Source organism: Schistocerca nitens, chromosome 12 (assembly GCF_023898315.1).
Source record: "Schistocerca nitens isolate TAMUIC-IGC-003100 chromosome 12, iqSchNite1.1, whole genome shotgun sequence".
In the NCBI taxonomy this organism is placed as follows: Eukaryota; Metazoa; Arthropoda; class Insecta; order Orthoptera; family Acrididae; genus Schistocerca; species Schistocerca nitens.
This window is the reverse complement of record NC_064625.1, coordinates 169,704,046-169,728,519: the sequence shown is the minus strand read 5'-3', so window position 1 is coordinate 169,728,519 and position 24,474 is coordinate 169,704,046. Positions and strand designations below refer to the sequence as shown.

At 41.5% G+C, this 24,474-nt stretch overlaps 1 protein-coding gene across 2 annotated transcripts in view; it reads left to right on the top strand.

The window, feature by feature from the left end:
- The window catches only part of LOC126215028 (uncharacterized), a 132,899-nt gene that overhangs the window by 62,003 nt on the left and 46,422 nt on the right, over window positions 1-24,474 (top strand). For both annotated transcript variants that reach the window (XM_049941655.1, XM_049941654.1), the window contains exon 6: window positions 20,918-21,097. In XM_049941655.1, the coding sequence (XP_049797612.1) occupies window positions 20,918-21,097 (180 nt within the window). The remainder of the gene's footprint in view (window positions 1-20,917; window positions 21,098-24,474) is intronic.

Sequence of the window (24,474 nt, the reverse complement as noted above, 5' to 3'; positions counted from 1 at the left end):
CTAAACAATGAAGGTTTACTTATCAATACCTTCTTTCTTTTGATAGAACTTTAACGAGTACAAATCATAAAATAAGTTTGGGAAAGCTTTGGTATAAAATGCCATGACTGGTATTCAACCAATATTATTAATTTTGCAATTGAATGTTGGTATCCATTGTGTCATTGTAGTGTATTACAATATAGTTTTATGCGTACAATGTGCAGCCAATGGGTTGTAATGGTGTCGAGTTTCTCTTTTTCATCCCAATTACTAAAATTGATTTTCTTTTTGGAGTACTTTTGTCCTCTGAAAGATGAACTTTACAATCAGAAACTCACAACTGGCTCCATGTTTAATAGTATAGGAGCCCATTTATAATGTTGTCTCTCTTAATGTTTTGGAATTCCAAAGTAACTGATGCATTTTGATCAACATTTATTTTTCAGCATGCAAGATTTGGAAATAAATGCGAAGTTGGAGAAATGTGCTGCAGTTTTAAGTAAAAATAATTAAGTAATAGTGAAGGCAGAAGAATATTAGTAAAATTAAAGCTGTCATCAGTATGAAGATCAGTTTTAACACAACAGTTTTTTTTTTTTTTTCTAGGCAGTCGTGTTGGAGATGGTATGCTGTTGCCTTGTTCTCATCTTAGAACTGTTTACCTGGCTGGCTATAGGATGGCTTAGTTTAACATGAATTCCATCTGAAATACCCCACCATTTGTAGGGGACCTGCAGTATAACATGGATTACTTGGCATTTTCCACATCAAATATTGCCAGGCATGAATAAATTACAAGTGACAGATAAAAACTTCAAGGGTTGACCAGGGATCGAACTTGAGACCTTTGGATTTGTAGTCTCACACTTTTTACGTTTCTTTTAAATTCTGGGCTCATCTTTTATTCGGAAATGTCCATAACGCGTGCTTCTGGCTGTAAGTACTTCCCAGTCGAATGGATCCATTTTTTCCACATTGTGGAAAGCTGGTAGAATGACAAATCTTCAGACGTACCGTGTCCCTTCTAAGAGTCTTCTAGCATATTTTTTGGCATTTTGGCAGATATTTGCAATTCTGTTTTTGTAGTGTGTACCTGGAGTCGGTCCAAACAAGTACAGCTCATCACATCTTTCATCCAATATTCAGTGTCAAGAGAAAGTGTGTTAGTTTCCCCTTACAAACAAAATTATTTTCAAAGCTTACCGTATTTACTCGAATCTAAGCCGCACTCGAATCTATGCCGCACCTGAAAAATGAGACTCGAAATAAAGGAAAAAAAAAATTCCCGAATCTAAGCAGCACCTGAAATTTGAGTTTCGAAATTCAAGGGGAGAGAAAAGTTTTAGGCTGCACCTCCAAATCGAAACAAAGTTGGTCCATTGTAGTATGAGACACAATTTAGGTCAAATGAATGATGATGCAGCTACAGTAGTTTGGTTCGAGTCGTGAGCTAAGCAGGTAAGCTTTACCATGTAGCCAGGTTTGAATCGATTGCTTATTTTGCTTTGATCTGATAAGTGCCGTTTTCTTTGTTATAGGTGTTTACGTCACCCTAAGCTGAAAATGCATTACTGTACTGTGTCATGCATTGTTTGTCGCATTCTGATAGTGCACGTTTACGGCCTGTCGCCGCTCGCGGCATGGCTTGCCTTTGTGCACGCTACCACCGCGTACAATTAAAAAAAAAAAAAAAAAAGAGAGAGAGAGGAATCGTCTCATTAGCGAAACAATGACAAGAGACTGCTATTTTTTGTTACTTACACTGCTGCTTTCTTTGATAATGATCAACACGAACCAAATAATAGACTGCGTATGATACAACATGTTCTGAACGAGAGTTAGGCGAAAATTTTTCTCCGTTTGAAAATCTTTGTGGCCGCTTCTTTAGTACATCAAATTCTGCACAGAAATTAGAGTCATCTTAGATTTTAAAATCTAGTCAGTTGCCGTGCTTCATTTCTGACTGTATCACTATTAGGCATAAGAATAATACGAATATAAACATGACACGATAAGTATATTCTTCCGCGTTTGCTGTTGTCTCACTCTAGTTTCGTAGTTTATTAGGCAGACGGGATTTAAATGAGATAGCAGCAAACATGAGCACTACATACACTCCTGGAAATGGAAAAAAGAACACATTGACACCGGTGTGTCAGACCCACCATACTTGCTCCGGACACTGCGAGAGGGCTGTACAAGCAATGATCACACGCACGGCACAGCGGACACACCAGGAACCGCGGTGTTGGCCGTCGAATGGCGCTAGCTGCGCAGCATTTGTGCACCGCCGCCGTCAGTGTCAGCCAGTTTGCCGTGGCATACGGAGCTCCATCGCAGTCTTTAACACTGGTAGCATGCCGCGACAGCGTGGACGTGAACCGTATGTGCAGTTGACGGACTTTGAGCCAGGGCGTATAGTGGGCATGCGGGAGGCCGGATGGACGTACCGCCGAATTGCTCAACACGTGGGGCGTGAGGTCTCCACAGTACATCGATGTTGTCGCCAGTGGTCGGCGGAAGGTGCACGTGCCCGTCGACCTGGGACCGGACCGCAGCGACGCACGGATGCACGCCAAGACCGTAGGCTCCCACGCAGTGCCCTAGGGGACCGCACCGCCACTTCCCAGCAAATTAGGGACACTGTTGCTCCTGGGGTATCGGCGAGGACCATTCGCAACCGTCTCCATGAAGCTGGGCTACGGTCCCGCACACCGTTAGGCCGTCTTCCGCACACGCCCCAACATCGTGCAGCCCGCCTCCAGTGGTGTCGTGACAGGCGTGAATGGAGGGACGAATGGAGACGTGTCGTCTTCAGCGATGAGAGCTGCTTCTGCCTTGGTGCCAATGATGGTCGTATGCGTGTTTGGCGCCGTGCAGGTGAGCGCCACAATCAGGACTGCATACGACCGAGGCACACAGGGCCAACACCCGGCATCATGGTGTGGGGAGCGATCTCCTACACTGGCCGTACACCACTGGTGATCGTCGAGGGGACACTGAATAGTGCACGGTACATCCAAACCGTCATCGAACCCATCGTTCTACCATTCCTAGACCGGCAAGGGAACTTGCTGTTCCAACAGGACAATGCACGTCCGCATGTATCCCGTGCCACCCAACGTGCTCTAGAAGGTGTAAGTCAACTACCCTGGCCAGCAAGATCTCCGGATCTGTCCCCCATTGAGCATGTTTGGGACTGGATGAAGCGTCGTCTCACGCGGTCTGCACGTCCAGCACGAACGCTGGTCCAACTGAGGCGCCAGGTGGAAATGGCATGGCAAGCCGTTCCACAGGACTACATCCAGCATCTCTACGATCGTCTCCATGGGAGAATAGCAGCCTGCATTGCTGCGAAAGGTGGATATACACTGTACTAGTGCCGACATTGTGCATGCTCTGTTGCCTGTGTCTATGTGCCTGTGGTTCTGTCAGTGTGATCATGTGATGTATCTGACCCCAGGAATGTGTCAATAAAGTTTCCCCTTCCTGGGACAATGAATTCACGGTGTTCTTATTTCAATTTCCAGGAGTGTATATTCGACGGCAGAAGTTAGTTGTGGCGGCACCTACCGACAAAAACTTTTTCAGAACTTCCGCATGCTTTGCACTCGATTCTAAGCCGCAGGCGGTTTTTTGGATTACAAAAACCGGAAAAAAAGTGCAGCCTAGATTCGAGTAAATACGGTAACAATATTATGAGAAGGAAAGTTGCTACTCACCATATAGCAGAGATTCTGAGTTGCAGATAGGCACAGTTAAAGCTTTCGGCCAATGGCCTTTGTCAACAATAGACACACACACACACACGTGCACACACACACACGTGCACACACACACACACACACACACACACACACACACACACACACACACCCTAACGCAACTCATACCCATGACTGCAGTCTCAGGCAACTAAAACCACACTGCGAGCAGCAGCACCAGTGCATGATGGGAGTGGTGACTGGGTGGGGGAGGCGGCTGGGGCAGGGAGGGGGATGGATAGTATGGTGGGGATGGTAGACAGTGGAGTGCTGCAGATTGGGTGGCAGGCAGGGGAGAGGTGGGGAGGTGGGGAGGGGGGAGGGGGATAGTGGAAAAGGAGAGACATAGAGAGAAATAGAGAGAAAAAAGGAAAGGCTGGGTGTGGTGGTGGAATGATGGCTGTGCAGTGCTGGAATGAGAGCAGGGAGGGGGCTGGATGGGTGAGGACAGTGACTAACGAAAGTTAAGGCCAGGAGGGTTACGGGAACGTAGGATGTATTGCAAGCAAAGTTCCCACCTGTTCAATTCAGAAAAGTTGGTGTTGTGGGAAGGATCCATATGGCACAGGTTGTGGAGCAGTCATTGAAATGAAAGATATCGTGTTTGGCAGCGTGTTCAGCAACAGGGTGGTCTACTTGTTTCTAGGCCACAGTTTGTCGGTGGCCACTCGTGCGGACAGACAGCTTGTCGGTTGTCGTGCCCACATAGAATGCAGCACAGTGGTTGCAGCTTAGCTTGTAGATTACATGACTGGTTTCACAGGTAGCCCTGACTTTGATGGGATAGGTGATGTTAGTGACCGGACTGGATTAGGTGGTGGTAGGAGTATGTATGGGACAGGTCTTGCATCTAGGTCTATTACAGAGGTGTGAGCCACGAGGTAAGGGATTGGGAGCAGGGGTTGTGTAAGGGTGGACAAGTATATTGTGTAGGTTTGGTGGACAATGGAATACTGTGGTGTCACCGCCAGACACCACACTTGCTAGGTGGTAGCCTTTAAATCGGCCGCGGTCCGTTAGTATACGTCGGACCCGCGTGTCTCCACTATCAGTGATTGCAGACCGAGCGCCGCCACACGGCAGGTCTAGTCTAGAGAGACTCCCTAGCACTCGCCCCAGTTGTACAGCCGACTTTGCTAGCGATGGTTCACTGACAAAATACGTTCTCATTTGCAGAGACGACAGTTTAGCATAACCTTCAGCTACGTCATTTGCTATGACCTAGCGAGGCACCATATTCAGTTACTATCGATACTGATATTGTGACTCGTGTACCGTCAAGAGCGACGTTCATCATTAATGGATTAAAGTTAAGTATCAAACTAATTACGTCCGCTTTCTGACTTCTCATTCCTTGTCGTGTTCCAGACCTCACGTCAGTACAGTTCTTCCCTCTTCACGCCAGCCTGCGTGAGCTAAAATGCGTGCATTTCGGCCTCCACTCGTAACACGGTGTTGGCTCTTCTGCCAACACAAAAACTAACACGGTTAATAACCAGTACTCCAATAGCGACCGAGCATAACTGCCGCATAGCGGTAGCAGTCAGCACAGGGCAGGGCACAGCTGCTGCTGCTGCTGCTGGAGTACTGGTTATTCATCGTGTTTTATTGCCCGGGTTAACACGTACTGATAAAACAAGTATCACACTACAGTAGCGTGGGACTGATCTATCAGAAGGGTGTGTAAAATTCTGCTTTTAAAAAATCGTGTTGTTTGTACAGTTCAATTCTTTTATCTTGGCGGCTCGTGCGTGCCCGCCCAGATGCGGGAGATTGCTGCGTTGCCAAGTTGCAAACGACGCACGCGTCGAGAGAAGCGGCACCGTAGTATAGTACAGTTTGCAAACTTACGTTTAGGGGGAAGCGCACAGTTTATGAAGTAAAGCCACCACGGCCGAATTAACCCTTTCGCTGCTACAGAGACGTGCTCCCCACATTCTGCGCTGTGCGCTATTTTGTCATCACTGCACTGCTCGCCTGTGCAGACACGCGGTGTTCCGACTGCTTTGACATACTTATCATTCGATTTCTCAAAAGCTATTTGGCCCAAAAATTTGATTTTTACACATCTTCTCGACTGATACCTTCCCCCCATAAATGACTAATTTTGTTTTGATGTTCGACGCAGTTATTGTGCAGCAGAAAATGTAGTAAACCGTTGCACGAAATTTTGAAGAGTTTGCAGAGGTAAAAGTCCATAGCGTATACTTTCCGTATGGTCGATTTTAGTTGCCTTAATTTCATATAAAATTTACTGTATTACAATATCTCATTTAATTTAAGTACCACACAGGTGTCGTATGTAATATTGAGAAATATTCCGTCTTTCACGACTGTAATAAAAGTTTTATTTATATCAGAGTCATTTCAATTTTTTCTAAAGAGTTCTGATTAAAACAAAGTTGGTGAAGTACACAAAACTGAATTGTGGACATAATAAAACATAGAAAAAACTAAAATATATTGTCATAGAGGCACAGTGAGCAAACAATTCGTGTTTGTCACAACGGACAGCAAATACTTGCCAAAACATAGGTCAGTCAACGAAAACATTGAATACGATGATGTTGCCAAAGCAGCAAAGCAAAGAATTGCGTCCAACAATCAAGTAGCTTGGCAACGTACGAGCAAAAAGTCTGCTCTAAATAATACTTTAATACTGTCGCAAAAGAATATATCTCAATATGAATAGTAAAACAGCGACTGCAGAAGAGAAAATATACAAACAAAACAGATAACATGAATATTGTATGTGTGCCTTTTCATTGTTTTTAATTGCTGTAAAAAGAAATATTGGAGGACAAAATTAGAAAAACCAAAAACTTATTATGATTATAATGAAGAGACAAAGCACTAGAAATTTCAAAAAATTACATTCATACGAATAAAATTCATGAATTAAGACACTTCGATATTGTTTTTGTTTTCACTTAGCAGCCAAACACTTTAATCATTACACTAACACAGCTTGTCACTCAAGAGAGCTCCTAGAGGACTTGCGACCGAACCGCCGAATCTTTCCATCAGTAATTGGGGTATGTTCTCAACTGACTCGGTTGTTTTAACCCCCTCCACTGACGGAATGACCCGCTTCCTAATTCCGTATGTATAAAACCAATACGGACTTGTAGCTGTCACGCCTTTGCGCTTACTGCTACGTATTTTAACCGTAAATAGCTCAGTCCTAATGGTAAGAGGTAGTAGTGAATTCACGTTGTTAATATTTGAATACAGCACAGCTGCCACAAGCTCAGCTCACTTTTACTCCACTCCTACCCTCGCCATTGCACCACATTAACTAGGTGCTACGTGGACCTTGCTAAATTCACTTGCGTCTACATTTTTGACCGTTACTCGCCAGTATTTGCCTAATGATTAGTACACTCCTAACCGGACTATTTCCCAAAGAGCTGTGATGATTGAACGGGTTCGATCCACGGCCTACAGTGCCCTACAGTTCACACGGTAACACTGCCTACCTGACCCACTTAACTTGGTAGTGAGCTTATGTATCCAATCACCACTGCTAGCAGCAGTGGATAATCCTATCAGCACGACGAGAGCAGCAGACTTACCGTCGAATCCTCCTGAAAATACTTATAACTACGGTCGCCAGCTCTGAAGGAGCAAAAGAATAAATCAATTTTTGGCTCGTTTCAAAGTGAAACGGCTTGAGTTGAATTTAAACTTAATTCTGAATATTACTATTTCTGATCATTCTAGGTGATTCTACAAAGCAAATACTCTCTCAATTTCTGTGAGTTGGCTTGGTAATTACTACCAAGACAATTTGTGCAACTTAGGTTAACAAAATTCTATCCTTCAACTTATTTAATGATTTGGATATTACTCTTTGGACAATTGATATGGAATTAGTTAAGTGACTTTACTTGAAAGGTTACTTAGAAAAATTTAAGTAATTATAAATAGGCGACTCATTCTGGTGTGACCATTGCTCTTTTCAACATTCTTATACGCTAAAGTATTCTACAACCAAAAGAATTGTAAATGAAAGAGGCGATGGTGGCCTCAGTCTGATTTCACTATACTATGTTTGGGGTTACTACACTTTACAATGAACAACATGCGTTGTAATTTTACTCATTACTATATTCAGTCTTCTGCACTTGCATAAAAGAAAACTGGTATTCTCCTTTTACATGTATAGAAAGTTCGACTTAACAATTGCAAGCAGTCTTGCCTTGGGTAGACGTGTCGGTGCTGGTGGTGAGACGCAGGTGGCTAACGCAGCTCTTCACGCCTCATGCCCTTAATGGCGGCTGGAACTACGAGCTGTAGCACTCGTATAAGCTACTGCACGTACGCCATAAAATCTGGGCGCAGTAACTCTTACAATCAGCCCCAGTGGCATAGAGGCGGCTTCAACAACCATTCGTCGCGTTGTACTCCACAAACGGCGACGATGTTCGCCTCTTCGCTGTTGCACAATCACTTTTGCGTGAGCACAGTTACGCACGTCCGATCACGTCAACACTCCACAGGCCCTCTCATTGTTCAGTCCTTGTGTGTCCAGCTACCCCTAGCTACGCTCGTATCACCAAGAGTGGGGGCGTTCCCCTACCACCTTTTTACCGAAATCATTTAGTATTTAAGAATATTTATATTTATTACCCTGGAGTTCATACCAGTCATAATAATTTACTACTAGTGCTTTATAACATTAAATCATACAGTAATAATTTATAATTACCAAGAAAAAGAATACATTTGACTCCGAGAGCTTAGTGCATTGTCTGACAGGTAGCGCTAATTCCCAGTTTCGCCAATAGATGGCATCAGGGTGCACTCCCTGGCAGTCTCACACCAGCGCGCCCGTTTCCGACGCGCGGGCTCCGAATTACTGTCAGCCCACCATCATTTCAGTTCCGTTACACATGCCCCACTTCTTATTGAAGTATCTTACAGTGATAATTCAATAAGAAGTCTCTCCTATAATGAATCTGAAATGTTCGTTAAGCTTTTTACCAAGGGTTTTCCCTTTCTTACTGATACACCTCAATACTTATATTACATATTTACAATTAAACACCAATTCTTTCTCTCTTTCCCACTAAACATTACATAAATGATTTACATATATTCTTTCCAATTTTCTTACTTCTAAACACAGTACACTTTAAACATCTTTTTTTTTTTTTTACAAAAATTTTAAATACACTTCTTTTATCTTAGGCAAGTAAAACACACGTTATGCGCCTATTACTTGATAGCCCGTCCTTTTCACTTTACCTCCTCACTTTTCTACCTCTTCCACAACACTTATTTACACATCTATTAAGGCTTTCTTAGAAGCTCAGTCTTTCCCAGTCTGTTTAGTCTCTACTTAAATTAGAAGTTTCATTAGAATATTGCAACATATTTTAGTGAACATTTACCTTTCACATAGAACAAAAGAAACAAAACTATTTACATATTGGTTTACTTTAATACTTTTTTATATATTTATTTTCAATCTGGTAGAATTCGTGGTTCATACCTTTTGAGATCCACTATGTTTCTTACTCCCAGGCGTTTGCCTGTTAATGGGTACTCTAAATAATAAGCATTCACATTGGGTATGGACACTATTTTAAATGGTCCATTATATATATATTTAAATTTGCTGATCTCGTTATTAATTTCACTTGACTTTTCATGTGTTTTTACAAGAACGAGATCACCTATTTTGAATTTAGGATTCCTTACTTTTTCGTCGTGACGACGAATTCTCGCTTCTGCTTGTTTTCTTATCTTGTCTTTTACTAAGTTCTTTTTACTATCATAATCTAATTCAACTCTATCTGGAAATTCTAGTAGGTCTTCTACTAGACTTTTACTTCTTGTCTTTTTCAGGATTTCTTCTGGAGTAAATCCAGTGCTCTCGTTTGTTAATGAATTCATGATTTCTTCGAATTCACTCACATACATGCCCCACTTCTTGTGGTTACTATGGCAGTACGTCCTAAATAACCGACCTATCTCACGCATATATCTTTCTGCCGGATTGCTTGATGGGTGATAAGCTGAGATATGTACCACTTCTACCTGTTTCTCAGTTATCCCATCCTTCCACATTTTTGAGCAAAACTGAACACCATTATCTGATAGTATTCTCTTTGGCTTCCCTACTTTCACAAAATAATCACACACCATTTTATCATACACAGCTCTGGCAGTAGCTTTTCTCAAGGGATATAGTTTTATATACTTTGAGAAAAGTTCAACTGCTACAAATATGTACACAAAACCCCCCATGATTTTCGGTAATGGTCCAAAGATATCTACTGCTACTATTTCTAATACTTCATCAGGTTTTATTGATTGCATTGGCCCTTGATTAGTTGCATTTGTTACTTTCGCCTTTTTGCATAGATCACAAGATCTTATCCTCTGTGCTACCCTTCGTGCCATGTTGTTAAAGGTAATGCATTCATCTAACTTATCGGTACACTTCCGTGCACCACAATGGCCATATGCCAAGTGAACATAATCTATCACCACTTCAGTGTGTTGTTCCGGCCAACATACTCTCCACTTCCCTGGATTATTTAATCTTTGAAGATACAGTACACCTTTATGTATTTTATATGAAGCCCTTATGTTAGTTGCGTCCGGATTGTCAAACTTGACCTTTACCGACTTGAGTGCATCATCATCACTTTGATATCTTCGCATATTCCGACATATTTCCCTAATTTTTTCTCTTCCTTCCGCTTTTTTGAAGTAATTCACCTCAAAAACATCTTCCCTATTCTTTACACTTTCTAGTGTCTCACATCCTTCCGGTAATCTCGACAAAGCATCCGGTACTGCATGTTCTTTCCCTTTAACATACTTGATCTCTATATCAAATTGTTGTAAAAACAGCGCCCATCTGGTCAACCTGTTATGTAACAATCTGCAGTCCTTCAAAAATATTAAAGCTTTGTGGTCTGTATGGACCACAGTCTTATGTCCCCATTAGAAAAGTTGAAATTTCCTAAAACCCCATACTATAGCTAAAGCCTCCTTCTCTGAAACTGTATAGTTTCTTTCGTACTTAGACATAGTTCTACTCGCAAATGCTATTTGCCTATGAGTTTTTTCCCCCATCTATCATTACCTCCTGAAATATGGATACTCCCAATCCATAATCTGAACTATCTGTTGCCATGTGGAATGGTTCACACAGGTCAGGGTGCCATAACTTTATGTTTTTAGCCAAATTGTCTTTTAGCCGGTTGAATGCTGTTTCACATTCCTCAGTCCATATATAGACACTGTTCTTCTTAAGTAGGTTGTTCAGATGTGGGCTATTGAACACCTGATCATCCACATACTTACGATAAAAGGAACAAAGTCCTATAAACGACTTTAGTTGTTTTTTATTCTTGGGAGCCGGACAATTTCTTATTGCTTTTACTTTATCGGGATCCTTTTCAATTCCCTCTGGTGTTACTATGTGACCTAAAAACTTTATTTCTTTCTTCACAAACTCGCATTTTTTCAGGTTCAGGGTCATTCCTCCTTTAATTAAAGCTTTGAACACCCTGTCGCATAACTCCATGTGCTCTTCCCATGTCCTTGTAGCAATTAACAGATCATCTACATAAACCGTGATTAATGAACTAAGTTCACTCCCTAAAATTTTGTCTAAAGCCCGAATGAACACTGAAACGGAAGTATTTAGGCCAAAAGGTACCACTGTGTAATGGTAGCATTTGCCATTGAATAAAAATGCCGTGTACTTCCTAGACTCCTCACTTAATGGGATTTGCCAGTATCCTGCAGTTAGGTCTAAACTAGTCATGTACTTTACACCATTAAACTTCTGCAATAAATTATCAATGTTCTCTGGACGATCCAACTCCCTCTTCACTACTTTATTCAGAGTACGAGCATCTATCACTATTCATACACTTCCATCCTTCTTACCTACTATCACCAATGGGTTATTATATGGGCTAGAACTCCGTTCAATGACCCCACTTGAAACCATTTTATCTATTTCTTTTTGAACTGCTTCTTTCTTAGACAAGGGTACATTATATGGTGGTTTAAAGAAAGGTTCATGCTCCTCTACCTCCATGCAGTACTCATAATTTATCACTCGTCCCGGTTTGTCCGAAAATACCTCCTGATTTTCTTTCAGAATTTGCCATAGATTCTCCCTTTGGGCATCAGATAGTCCTTCCGTTTTATCCACTACATTTCGAAGGAGTGTCTCCTTATTTCCATCTTCAAATATCTGCCTCACCAGAAACCAATCGAATTTTTTACCTATTCCTGAATCATGATCATCTCTAAATTCTACCCATCTCAGCTGGTTCTCTTCCATTACTCTAGATGATTCAAATGGTATTTCTATTACCGCACTATAAATTTTACAAACTAGTATCCCTTTGTCACAATCTATAATTACTTTCTGTTTTATTAACCAGTCAATGCCTAAAATGATCTCGGCACTGAGCTCTGGAACTACTAAAAATGCATTCGAAAATAGCTTGTTTTTTATCTTCAATTCCATCATCACTTGATGTTTAACAGGTTTACTACATTTCCCTGTTGCCCCTATCACTTTAACACCTGTTACTGGCATCATGACTACTCCTCGTTGCTCTTTGATCATCTCAAAAAATGCGTGCGAAATAGCACTTATTTGAGCACCCGTATCCAACAATACATATAAATCGTACCCACATACATTAATGGGTAGGATTGTTTGCATCCTATTGTCCTCTTTCATACTTTCTTTATCTTCCCATAATAAATCCTTTCCCACCGCCAAGTCTTGCCGTATTATTTTTCCGGTTTTTATACTGACCATTCCATCTGGAGGTTTCTTTCTCCTTTTCATCCTAAATTCTTTCACCACTTTTTCCAATAGTCCTTCGTCTAGGCTCTTTAATGCCATCTCGTTCTCATTCGAATCTGTCATGCCTGAACTCTCGGTTGCGGAATCGGAAACTTCCTCTACTTCTTTTTCTCCCTGGATGCTTTCTGATGATTCTGACGATAATTCCTCCTCCTTAGAAATATGACCTCCTTCGGATTCAAATAATTCTCGCAAATTATAATCCATTTCTCTACTTTCCCTTTGTTGGATAGTGCATTCGCCACTCTTACTTACATTATTTTCCCCTACTAATGGAATTCCATTCTCACTCAACTCATTTGCTTCAGTACTACAGGGATCACAACACTCTTTCTCTTGGTTAGATACACTTTCTCTAATTTCTTTAAAAGAATCTTCATCACAGTCATGTACTCTTGCTGTCACTAGGTACACATCATAATCGGTATGGCTCTTTAACACTGTCATATTCGAGTCCAAATTAATCACTTGAGTGGAAGATCTTTCTAATTGTGCTGGCTGGCTTTTGAGCTGATGTACATATTCTGCATACGAGGTAATTTCTGAATCGGCATGCGTCTCTGCACTATGCCCCTTTTTCTTATCTACCCTTTCCTCTTTAATTACTTCTCGATGCGATTCGTCGACTATTCGTACGAACCTTTTACCATAAGTCACATCACTCCTCCCTTGCCCCTGCCTCTCTGCACAGTTGCCATCCCTACCGACAAACATCGCCTTCTCTGAATCTTCCTTCATCAATTCGTCACTCTGACCTCGAATTGTACTTATTTCATTCACGTGAGCCTTCACATCCGACCGATATTCTTTTCCTACTTCATTTCCCTTAATAATTCTTCCCTGCTCTCTCTCCTCTGTTTGTATCCCTGCATTATACTTCGCAAAGTTTCGTTTATGTAACTGCTCTTTAGGCGAACGACGCACTATCCTACTATGGTACTGACAACTCCGATCTTCCCTATATTTGGGCCATTTCTTTCTTTCCGCGCGCGTTAGGCCCTTGACCTGCGCGGTATTTAGTTTTCCTGGTTTTGATAATGCATCCCGTTTCCGTGATAGTGTCCTCTCCCTCGCTGAGAGTTACCTCCTCGACCTCTTCCTCTCATCATGTTAATTTGCGGTTCATTCCTACCACCTTTTCCTATTCCATTCTGATTTCTGAAACCTCGAAACTCTCTAGTTTCACGCCACCTATCTTCATTCTCGATTTTTTCTAAAAATTCATCGAATGTTCGATGAGTGCCTCCTACATAACGCTTTGAATCGTCAGGTAGCTTTTTCCACAACTCCCACACTATCTCCGATTCTGATCTACGATCTTTAAGATACTCCAAACGCTTGAACCATCCTTCACAGTATTCTTTCATGAGCCCACGCCCATGTTCTGGCATTCTGGCGACAACGAATTCTCTCCACAACCTATCCCTCTGTTGTGTGCCCCAGAATTCCTCAAGGAACTTTTCTTTGAAGTCTGTAAACTTCAAATTGTCGATATCCAAATTCAATCCCCAACGTTTAGCATGGCCTGCTAAAGCGTCTATTACTAAATTAATTTTTTCTTTATCTGACATGTCTGTTGGTAAGACACGTTCACAATTTTTTATAAAATCCATTGGATGCCATCCACCTTGTTTCTTTTGAGGATCGTATTTTTCCTCCCTACTCAGTATTTCTGATTTTTGCATTACCAATGGGATACCACTACAGTTAAGGAACGTCTGATTCTGAACTTGCTGACTTAACAATTTTATCTCATTACGCAGTGTATTTTCCTGCTCCTGCACACATGCATCAAAACTCAACATGGTATTGCGCAGTGTTTCAATATCAGCTGCTGTTTCTTTAACAATCTCTTTCTTTACAACTGGTACTATCACCTGTAATTTACTTTCAATTATCGGTTCTAATTTTTCACTAACCAAAGGTTCCACTGATTTCTCTATTCTCTGAATTTCGGTATCAAATCTTTTCTCTATTTCTGTGACTTTTCTCTGAACATTTGTTATTGCAGTCCTAATGCTATTTACTGATTTGTTTACCTCTGTGATACGTTGGCTTTGCGTATTCAAAATATCTAAATTGGCTTTTATTTTACCAGATAGGTTTTCATCCAATTGGGATATATGACTAGCCATTTCTGCTTTCAAACTAGCATTCCCTTCTCGAATTTGCGCCATCATCCTATTTAACAAACTTGTTAATTCCATATCCTCTCCCTTGTGACTAGCATCCACAGATACATTGGGTTCACTTTTCACTACCTTTGGTTTCACTTCCCGTTCCTCCTGTCTTATGGGTGTGGATTCATCTATAAGATTTTCCAACCCTACAACAGTATCTATGGTCCCTAATTCTGGGTCTGACCTTGTAATGTTTTCGTCTTGCTTGTTACTATTCGACTCCATCTTATGCTGCTGTATTTCGTGCCTAATAGAAATGTTTATTAAACCAAGTATTACTTGTTTAACTCCTACTATTGGACTTTCTTTTGCTGCTTTGCAGGTTGTCGTCTTGAACTTACCAATTGTAGTATATTTGTCTACAACAGAATTTTAAATTTAAAATTTTCTTGAAACTACAAGTTTATATAAAACACTTTTATTGCAGCCATTATTCTACAAACTTGGTAAGTCCTGTCATGGTCGCCACATGCGACCGAACCGCCGAATCTTTCCATCAGTAATTGGGGTATGTTCTCAACTGACTCGGTTGTTTTAACCCCCTCCACCGACAGAATGACCCGCTTCCTAATTCCGTATGTATAAAACCAATACGGACTTGTAGCTGTCACGCCTTTGCGCTTACTGCTACGTATTTTAACCGTAAATAGCTCAGTCCTAATGGTAAGAGGTAGTAGTGAATTCACGTTGTTAATATTTGAATACAGCACAGCTGCCACAAGCTCAGCTCACTTTTACTCCACTCCTACCCTCGCCATTGCACCACATTAACTAGGTGCTACGTGGACCTTGCTAAATTCACTTGCGTCTACATTTTTGACCGTTACTCGCCAGTATTTGCCTAATGATTAGTACACTCCTAACCGGACTATTTCCCAAAGAGCTGTGATGATTGAACGGGTTCGATCCACGGCCTACAGTGCCCTACAGTTCACACGGTAACACTGCCTACCTGACCCACTTAACTTGGTAGTGAGCTTATGTATCCAATCACCACTGCTAGCAGCAGTGGATAATCCTATCAGCACGACGAGAGCAGCAGACTTACCGTCGAATCCTCCTGAAAATACTTATAACTACGGTCGCCAGCTCTGAAGGAGCAAAAGAATAAATCAATTTTTGGCTCGTTTCAAAGTGAAACGGCTTGAGTTGAATTTAAACTTAATTCTGAATATTACTATTTCTGATCATTCTAGGTGATTCTACAAAGCAAATACTCTCTCAATTTCTGTGAGTTGGCTTGGTAATTACTACCAAGACAATTTGTGCAACTTAGGTTAACAAAATTCTATCCTTCAACTTATTTAATGATTTGGATATTACTCTTTGGACAATTGATATGGAATTAGTTAAGTGACTTTACTTGAAAGGTTACTCAGAAAAATTTAAGTAATTATAAATAGGCGACTCATTCTGGTGTGACCATTGCTCTTTTCAACATTCTTATACGCTAAAGTATTCTACAACCAAAAGAATTGTAAATGAAAGAGGCGATGGTGGCCTCAGTCTGATTTCACTATACTATGTTTGGGGTTACTACACTTTACAATGAACAACATGCGTTGTAATTTTACTCATTACTATATTCAGTCTTCTGCACTTGCATAAAAGAAAACTGGTATTCTCCTTTTACATGTATAGAAAGTTCGACTTAACAATTGCAAGCAGTCTTGCCTTGGGTAGACGTGTCGGTGCTGGTGGTGAGACGCAGGTGGCTAACGCAGCTCTTCACGCCTCATGCCCTTAATGGCGGCTGGAACTACGAGCTGTAGCACTCGTATAAGCTACTGCACGTACGCCATAAAATCTGGGCGCAGTAACTCTTACAATCAGCCCCAGTGGCATAGAGGCGGCTTCAACAACCATTCGTCGCGTTGTACTCCACAAACGGCGACGATGTTCGCCTCTTCGCTGTTGCACAATCACTTTTGCATGAGCACAGTTACGCACGTCCGATCACGTCAACACTCCACAGGCCCTCTCATTGTTCAGTCCTTGTGTGTCCAGCTACCCCTAGCTACGCTCGTATCACCAAGAGTGGGGGCGTTCCCCTACCACCTTTTTACCGAAATCATTTAGTATTTAAGAATATTTATATTTATTACCCTGGAGTTCATACCAGTCATAATAATTTACTACTAGTGCTTTATAACATTAAATCATACAGTAATAATTTATAATTACCAAGAAAAAGAATACATTTGACTCCGAGAGCTTAGTGCATTGTCTGACAGGTAGCGCTAATTCCCAGTTTCGCCAATAGATGGCATCAGGGTGCACTCCCTGGCAGTCTCACACCAGCGTGCCCGTTTCCGACGCGCGGGCTCCGAATTACTGTCAGCCCACCATCATTTCAGTTCCGTTACAGACTTTAACATGCCACGCAAAATTCCGACAAACACTGTTGGTATGACTACGAATTACTCACGTTTCGTCGAAGTACAATAGGAAATAAACAATTACCGCTGTTCTTTATTGCGAAAAAGTTCGTGAGAATGATACAAACACCTATCCTTGCTATCGCCTGAATTAGTAGCCTTATTGCTTGTTAGGTTTAATTAATTAATAGAATATGAAGCAATTGGTATAAAGAATGCTTTTTCCAAACTTTCTATAAAAGAAAGTCTGCTATCAAGACATTGCTTTTGTTCAATTACTTTATTTATGACTGAACATTTCTAAAACTGAAGACACTCGTCCGTGCTCTGCACTGCAGTCGCGCTCTGGTAACGTCGTTCTCTGTTCATTGGCCGACTGCGTTTTGTGACATCAGATGCGCAGAACTAACCTAAACTCGGCCGCCATCGTAAACGATGCGCACTTTAATAGGAAATAAATTGGTGCTTTCCATCAACAGTTGGTGTCATATGAAAGATGTTATGAGCAGTATTTGTTTGAGCCGACTCCAGCTACACATTGCAAAAACAAAATTGCGAAAATCTGCCAAAATACCAGAACCGATGAGCCTGAAGACTCTTAGGAGGGACACCCTGTGTATACCAACCCAGGGAAGTAGAATCAACACTCCCTGAAGCAGCAAGTATTGCTGTCACTGATGCGACAAGCAGTTCTTTAAACACATCTTGCGTAAGCCCGGTATTCATTACTTCGTATACAAATAGCCGCGTGGTGAAAATATGCCAGTCCCCAATAGCACCACAGTACAATGAGGCAAAACTGCTGCGTTGTCGTCTGATAGATATCTGGATGCTGACTCGGCATTGAGCGTTGTTAATGTGGCACGTGCTCACCAGAGAAGTTGTCGACCCTTAAATCACAAAAACTTAATCGAATATGAAACTGGTTTTCTCTCATACTACCGTATAGTTACTATTATTCAGATCGCATTGTGATTTGTACACCGCAGAGTGAGGGTGTTACTCAGTAAAGATTAATAAAGGTTGAATTTGTTTAATCATAAATCTAAGAGCAATTGAAACTTCTTTGTAGATTAAAACTGTATATCGTACTTGAGCCTGCTGTCAGGACAGGTTGCGAGTTGTGCTCAGGTAGTTCAGTCGATGGAGCGTCTTCTTACGAAAGGCAGCAATTCTGGGTTTGAAACCCTGTCAGGCAGACACTTTGTCTGCCAGAAATTTTCAAATTGGTGCACATTCTTCTACAGAGTGAAAAATTCATACTGTCTAACAAGAAGAAATTTACAGTAATGTATGTAGGCGTCCCAGGTGTCTCACCCTGGAGCCATTCATCCTGGTGGACCCTTGTCTGCGAGTAACTGACAAAAAAATTTTGTAATTTTGTGTGACTGTTCTAGAGCTTAAAAATCGATGCCAATCATATGGGCATTTTGGCGTAGTGGTAGCATACGAGCCTTATATCTTGAGAGTCACAGGTTCAAATCTCATGAGTGGCTTCAAGATGTTTCGTGATTTCCCTAAATCGCTCCAGGCAAATGCCGGGATGGTTCCTTTCAAAGGGCACGGCCGACTTCCTTCCCCGTCCTTCCCTAATCCTATGAGACCGATGACCTCGCTGTCTGGTCTCCTTCCCCCAACCAACCAACCAACCAAGATGTTTCATTTTAAAATCTTTAGCAAAGTGACTTATCTTTATTTTTGTTCAATTAATTAGTTTAAATGTATTTTTTTGTAACTAATCCTTAGTCTTGTCATTTTAATCATCATATTAAATAATTGGAATTCCAGACGAAATAATGACAATATTATGAAAAAGGATAGAATGCCACTCACAATATAGTGAAGCTGTTGAGTTGCAGGTAGGCAACAAGACTGACAATCAGAATTGGACAACTGACAATAACAAGAGTCTTAACCAAGTAAGCTTTCAGCAGAAAGGACTTCATCAGAATTACACACACACACACACACACACACACACACACACACACACACACACACACACACCCTTGCAGTATATGCCACATTCCCAAACCCTCCTGGACTCAACCTCATAACTCATTGTCCTATACCACCTATCCCTTTTCCCTGTTACCTCTCCAGCACTACACAGCCCTCTATCCCACCAACGCCCTCATAGTCTTTATACTTCTGCTGCCCCCGCTATCCCTTTGCCTTCCGTCTAACCTCCTGACTGCACCTAGCTGCCCTACCCTCTCTCCACCTCGTTCCTGTATCCTCCCACAAGCAGCACTTTACTATCCCCCATCCCTGTCATACTATCCTCTCTTCCTCACCCTAATGTCCTCTTTATCCCCACCACCAAGTTTTTTTCTCCCATTGTGCTGCTGGTGCTCCTCATAGTCGGGCCTTGGTAGCCAGAGACTGTGATCATGTGTGTGTGAGTTGGATTTGTGTGTGTGTGTGTGTGTGTGTGTGTGTGTGTGTGTGTGTGTGTAAGCTTGCTTGGTTAACACTCTTGTTATTGTCAGTTGTCCAATTCTGATTGTCAGTCTTGTTGCCTACCGGCAACTCAACAGCTCCACTATATTGTTAGTGGCAGTCTATCCTTTTCATAATATTGTCCAATTTTCATGAAAGCCATTTTGGCTGAATGATTACTTGTTGGACAGTCTTATTGTTGTGCCTGTCTGCAATTCAACAACTCTGCTACATGGTGAGTAGTAATCTATCCTTTTCTTAATACACTCATCATATTTACTTTTTCAACTGCTCTCAGTTTTTCTTTCTATCTCTTTTTTTTATCTTTTTGTGTGTGATTTGATTTATTTTTTGAGTTGGTTCCAACTTAATTTCTTCCATCTGATCATCTTATATTTTTGTCCATGTTATTGCATTCATTATTTCTCGTCCTGACTTTGCTCGAATTTAATTTTATATATAAGCCCTTCTTTCGGTTACATCTTCAGCTGCTTTATTTTGTCCATAGTGCAACAAGAATTTATGTTTTGCTTACTTGCATTATGATTACCGACCCAAAAAAATGTACATGTCTGTATCAAAAAATACATTCTTTTACATCAGAACACAACCAATATAGACAGAGTGTTTTGTCTTCCATTTCTTTGGGTTTTAACTGATAGGTTGGGATTTTGAAGTGTTCAAATATTATGATAGATATATGAAAATAATTAAAATCACTTGCACAAAGATGCCAAATGAAGGTCCGAAAAACTAAAATAAAATGAAAAAGTTAATATTTTGATTAAAATGATGCAGCAGAGGGCTATGAATTTTTAAAAAGAATATGTTTAAACCAATTAAATGTAGTTATTTTTAATCAGTCATTTCTAAAAATATTTGAAAATAAAAATTTGGAAGCACCTGACAAGGTCTGAACCCGTGACCTTTCACGCATCAGGTCAGTATGCAAACCGTTACACCACAGTGAACATATGATTATTGTAATTGGTTTTAATGCTCTAGGACAGTCACGTACAATTACGAAATTTCTTTTCGTCGATGACTCGCAGATGAGAGTCCACCAGGGTGAATGGCTGCAGAGAAGGATACTGGGACCCTAACCTACATGATTCCAAAATGTCTATCCCTCCCCTGGAGACCTCTCCCAGTGCAAAAATTTTTTGCACACTTCACACTCTCTCCTTTACAAGGAAAAAATCCTTCGCAGAGCTTTTGTGTGACACTAATTCTCATTCTTATCACAGAATTAGCTTGTTACCACTTGTTTAAGAAATAGTACTTAATACACACAGAGAACTATTTTTTGTGTTTCAGAGGTGGAGGCCTCTCAAACCTGCAGCTACTTGGTTTGTGGCGTATCACTGACCTGGGGAATGAGGCATTTCTCGCCATCTCAAAGGGGTGCCCAAAACTGCGAGAGCTATCGTTGATCGCTTGTCGCGGACACACTGATGACGCTTTCAAGCTGTTCCACCAGCTAAAACAGCTGGAAATGTAAGTGTAAACACGTAATGCTGTGTTCGGCAAAGTGATGCAGCTATATTTTTCACGGGTATTGATGTTAAAGTGTAAAATAGTCAATCGTCAACTTTTTTAACATTAATCAACAAAAGAGCATTAGTTAATTATCTTTTGCGATCTATTCAACACATTTGACTCTGTAAATGACAGCCAGTTGTAAATAATAAACTAAAGTGTTCATCAAAATTTACATCCATTATAATTCTTTTTTCATCTAAAAAGTATGAACCAGTAATGGGCAACTTCTTCATACGTACATCAGATTCCAGTTGACACACCCGCATGTATCCTTCCTCTTACTACGATGTAACAAATAACATGTGTTCAATAAAATTTTCTCGGGCTTCCAGCCGTGTCAGGTGGTTAAACTCCCATAAGCTTTCAACCGAGCTCTCCTCAGTCACTGTCAAGTGGTAAGACTGACTGCCGTGTCGCCGTGGCCGCGTCGTTATATAGCCGCACTGCTGGCTGTGACGTCACTGGTGCTCTCTTCCTCACCACGTACGGTAAAGTTTTCAGCCCGCGTCCGTCGCGCCCGTTTTAACCTCGCGATGGCCGGGTCCCGGGCTTTGCCGAGCTGCAAATCGCCATCCTCGTCGATGGTGTTATCGGAGGTTTTTATTTCAATAGCTTCTTTTATGACGCTATCCCAAAATCCCTTCGTCATCAAAACGACAGATGTTTCGTCGAATAGAATTCGGTGTCCATTTTCTGAGGCGTGTTCTGCCACGGCTGATTTTTCTGGATAGCAAAGGCGTAAACACATCTCTCGTTCCGTCCGGCGTCGGTCCACAGTACGTACTGTTTGGCCGACATAGTAACAGCCACACTGATACGGTATCTTGTACACTCCAAGCATTCTAAGCTGTAGATCGTCCTTCACAGGCCTCGTGAGCTGTCAAGTTTTTGCTGGGGGCCTGAACACTAGTGAAATGTTATATCTCTTCAGGAGCCGGCTAATCTTTCCCGACACTGTACCACAGAAAGGCAAAGACACAAGTTTCTCGCTTTCTTCTTCGGTGGTGTTCTCTTCTCTGTTGTTGTGTATCTTGCATGTCACACCAGATATAGGCTGTGACACCTGTCCCTGACTGTACCTGTTTTCCCGGAAGACTTTTCAGAGGTGGCTCAGTTCTAGTGGCAGACTTTCAGCATCTGAAATGACTTTAGCACGATGGACGCGGGTATTCAGAATGCCACGTTTTTGTGCCAGATAGCGGTGGCTGAGAGCGTGCAGATACCGATCTGTGTGTGTCGGTTTCCTGTAGACACTGTGGCTGAGGTGCCCATTGGTTTTCCGTCAAACGAGGACGTCGAGGAAGGGCAATGCACCGGCAACGTGTGTCTCATCTTCCATTGTAAACTTGATGTGACCGTGAATGCTGTTGAAGTGTTCTAAGAATTCTCTCAGTTTTTCACGACCGTGGGGTCAGATGATAGAAGTGTCATTTGACAAAACACCTGTCATTATGAGGATGAAGGGATTTTGCGATAGTGTCATAAAAGAAGCTATTGAAATAAAAACCTCTGAAAACACCATCAACAAGGACGGCGGTTTGCAGCTCAGCGCAGCCTGGAACCCAGCCATCGCGAGGTTAAAATGGATGCGACAGACGCGGGATGTAAACATTACCCTGTATGGCGAGGAAGAGAGCACCGGTGACGTCACAGCCAGCAGTGCGGCTATATAAAGACGCGGCCACGGCGACACAGCAGTCAGTCTTACCACTTGACAGTGACTGAGGAGAGCTTGTGGGATTTTAACCACCTGACACGGCTGGAAGCCCGAGAAAATTTTATTAATTCGTATCGCTGCGAAACTGTGCATTCGTATAACGTGTGTTCAGATTTCAATGCTGTATTTTCGGTATCCACATTTGTGTCAGTCCAGTGCAGACTGTAAAGAGGACATGTTCACTTTTGTTATTTCATAATCTAATACTTACCTTGTTGTGTAATGGCTTCATTATCTTCTTCAGAGATGTTGAATGTTGGCTTGAATTTTTTAGTTATGAATAATAGTCTGTAAATCGAAAGGGATCATATAACTGCTAACTGCTCCAAGTGCTCTTATGCCAAGCATGGTATCAACATAAACATTGTCCAAATGCACTTACCATTATAGTGCAGTTTTGCACAGCTAGCAGAGCGACCTACATTGCTCAGATTTGTATTCCAATCCCGTTCGTCCAAACCTCCTTCCTTCTCTGACCATCTCCTCATCCCCCCCCCCCTCTCTCTCTCTCTCTCTCTCTCTCTCTCTTTCTTTCTCTCTCCTTCCCCTTCTCCCCCCCCCCCTTTCAACATCCTCCTCATCTACCCATCTCTCTTTCCAGCAACTGCTCTTTCTTTTCTCTATCCATTACCTGCTCACCCCCCCCCCCCTCCCCCGCCTCTGTACACCTCCTCTTCACACTATCTGGCTGGGTCCATCTGCTTTGGATACTCTCTGCAACATTTGTTGCAAATAATTTTAGTAACAAAGACATAACAATTCAAAACAACATACATGATGCATCATTTTCTCACACATTTCAGTGTTTGACATCATACCACTTGAACTATATGTCATACAATAACATATATGTATATGTACATTCAGTAGCGTATGTGGATACTGTCTGTGAAATATATTGTGAATAGAGGAGTAGCAAACTAGAAATAAATTTAAATGTCATGCAAAATGTGGCATTTTTCATGCCTCTCAGTGTTTATTATGTCATATCTCCTGAACCATGATGGATAGCTGGTTCCTACCGTAGGGTGACCAGATTACTCACTTGAAAAAATAGGACATTTGCAGTAATAATTGGGATTAAAAACGGGACAAAATGATAAGCTAGTCAACAAGAAAATATTGCCCTATATAACTGCATTGCTTTACTAAAATAAATAAAAACAAAAGTATATGCAAGCAAAAAGAATATATTTTAACAAGACGCTTCAAAACTTGCTTGTAACGGCCCTGCCTCATATGATAATTCATTGTTTTTCTAAGAGCAAATGAACGCTAATGTATATGTCAAAATCTGTACACCATTGAGCTTCTGTATGAGGAACTCTGCTACTAACTTTGCACTTATCAGAAGACTTAATATCTTTCAAATGCTTTGAATTGGTTAATAGCAGATTTTAGACCACCTTGCAGCTAAGGCCTTGATAATGAGTCTTAACCATTACAGCTGCTGCTATAGTTTCAGTAGTAGAATGATTTCCCTCTTCAATCCTAAGGGAATTCACAGTTGAAAATACCCTTTCCGCAACAGTGTTTGTGCCTGGTATAGCAAGAGCAAAACTCAAAAGTGTGTCTACATTTTTACATAAAGTACATGTACTTTTAAGTGTATTGA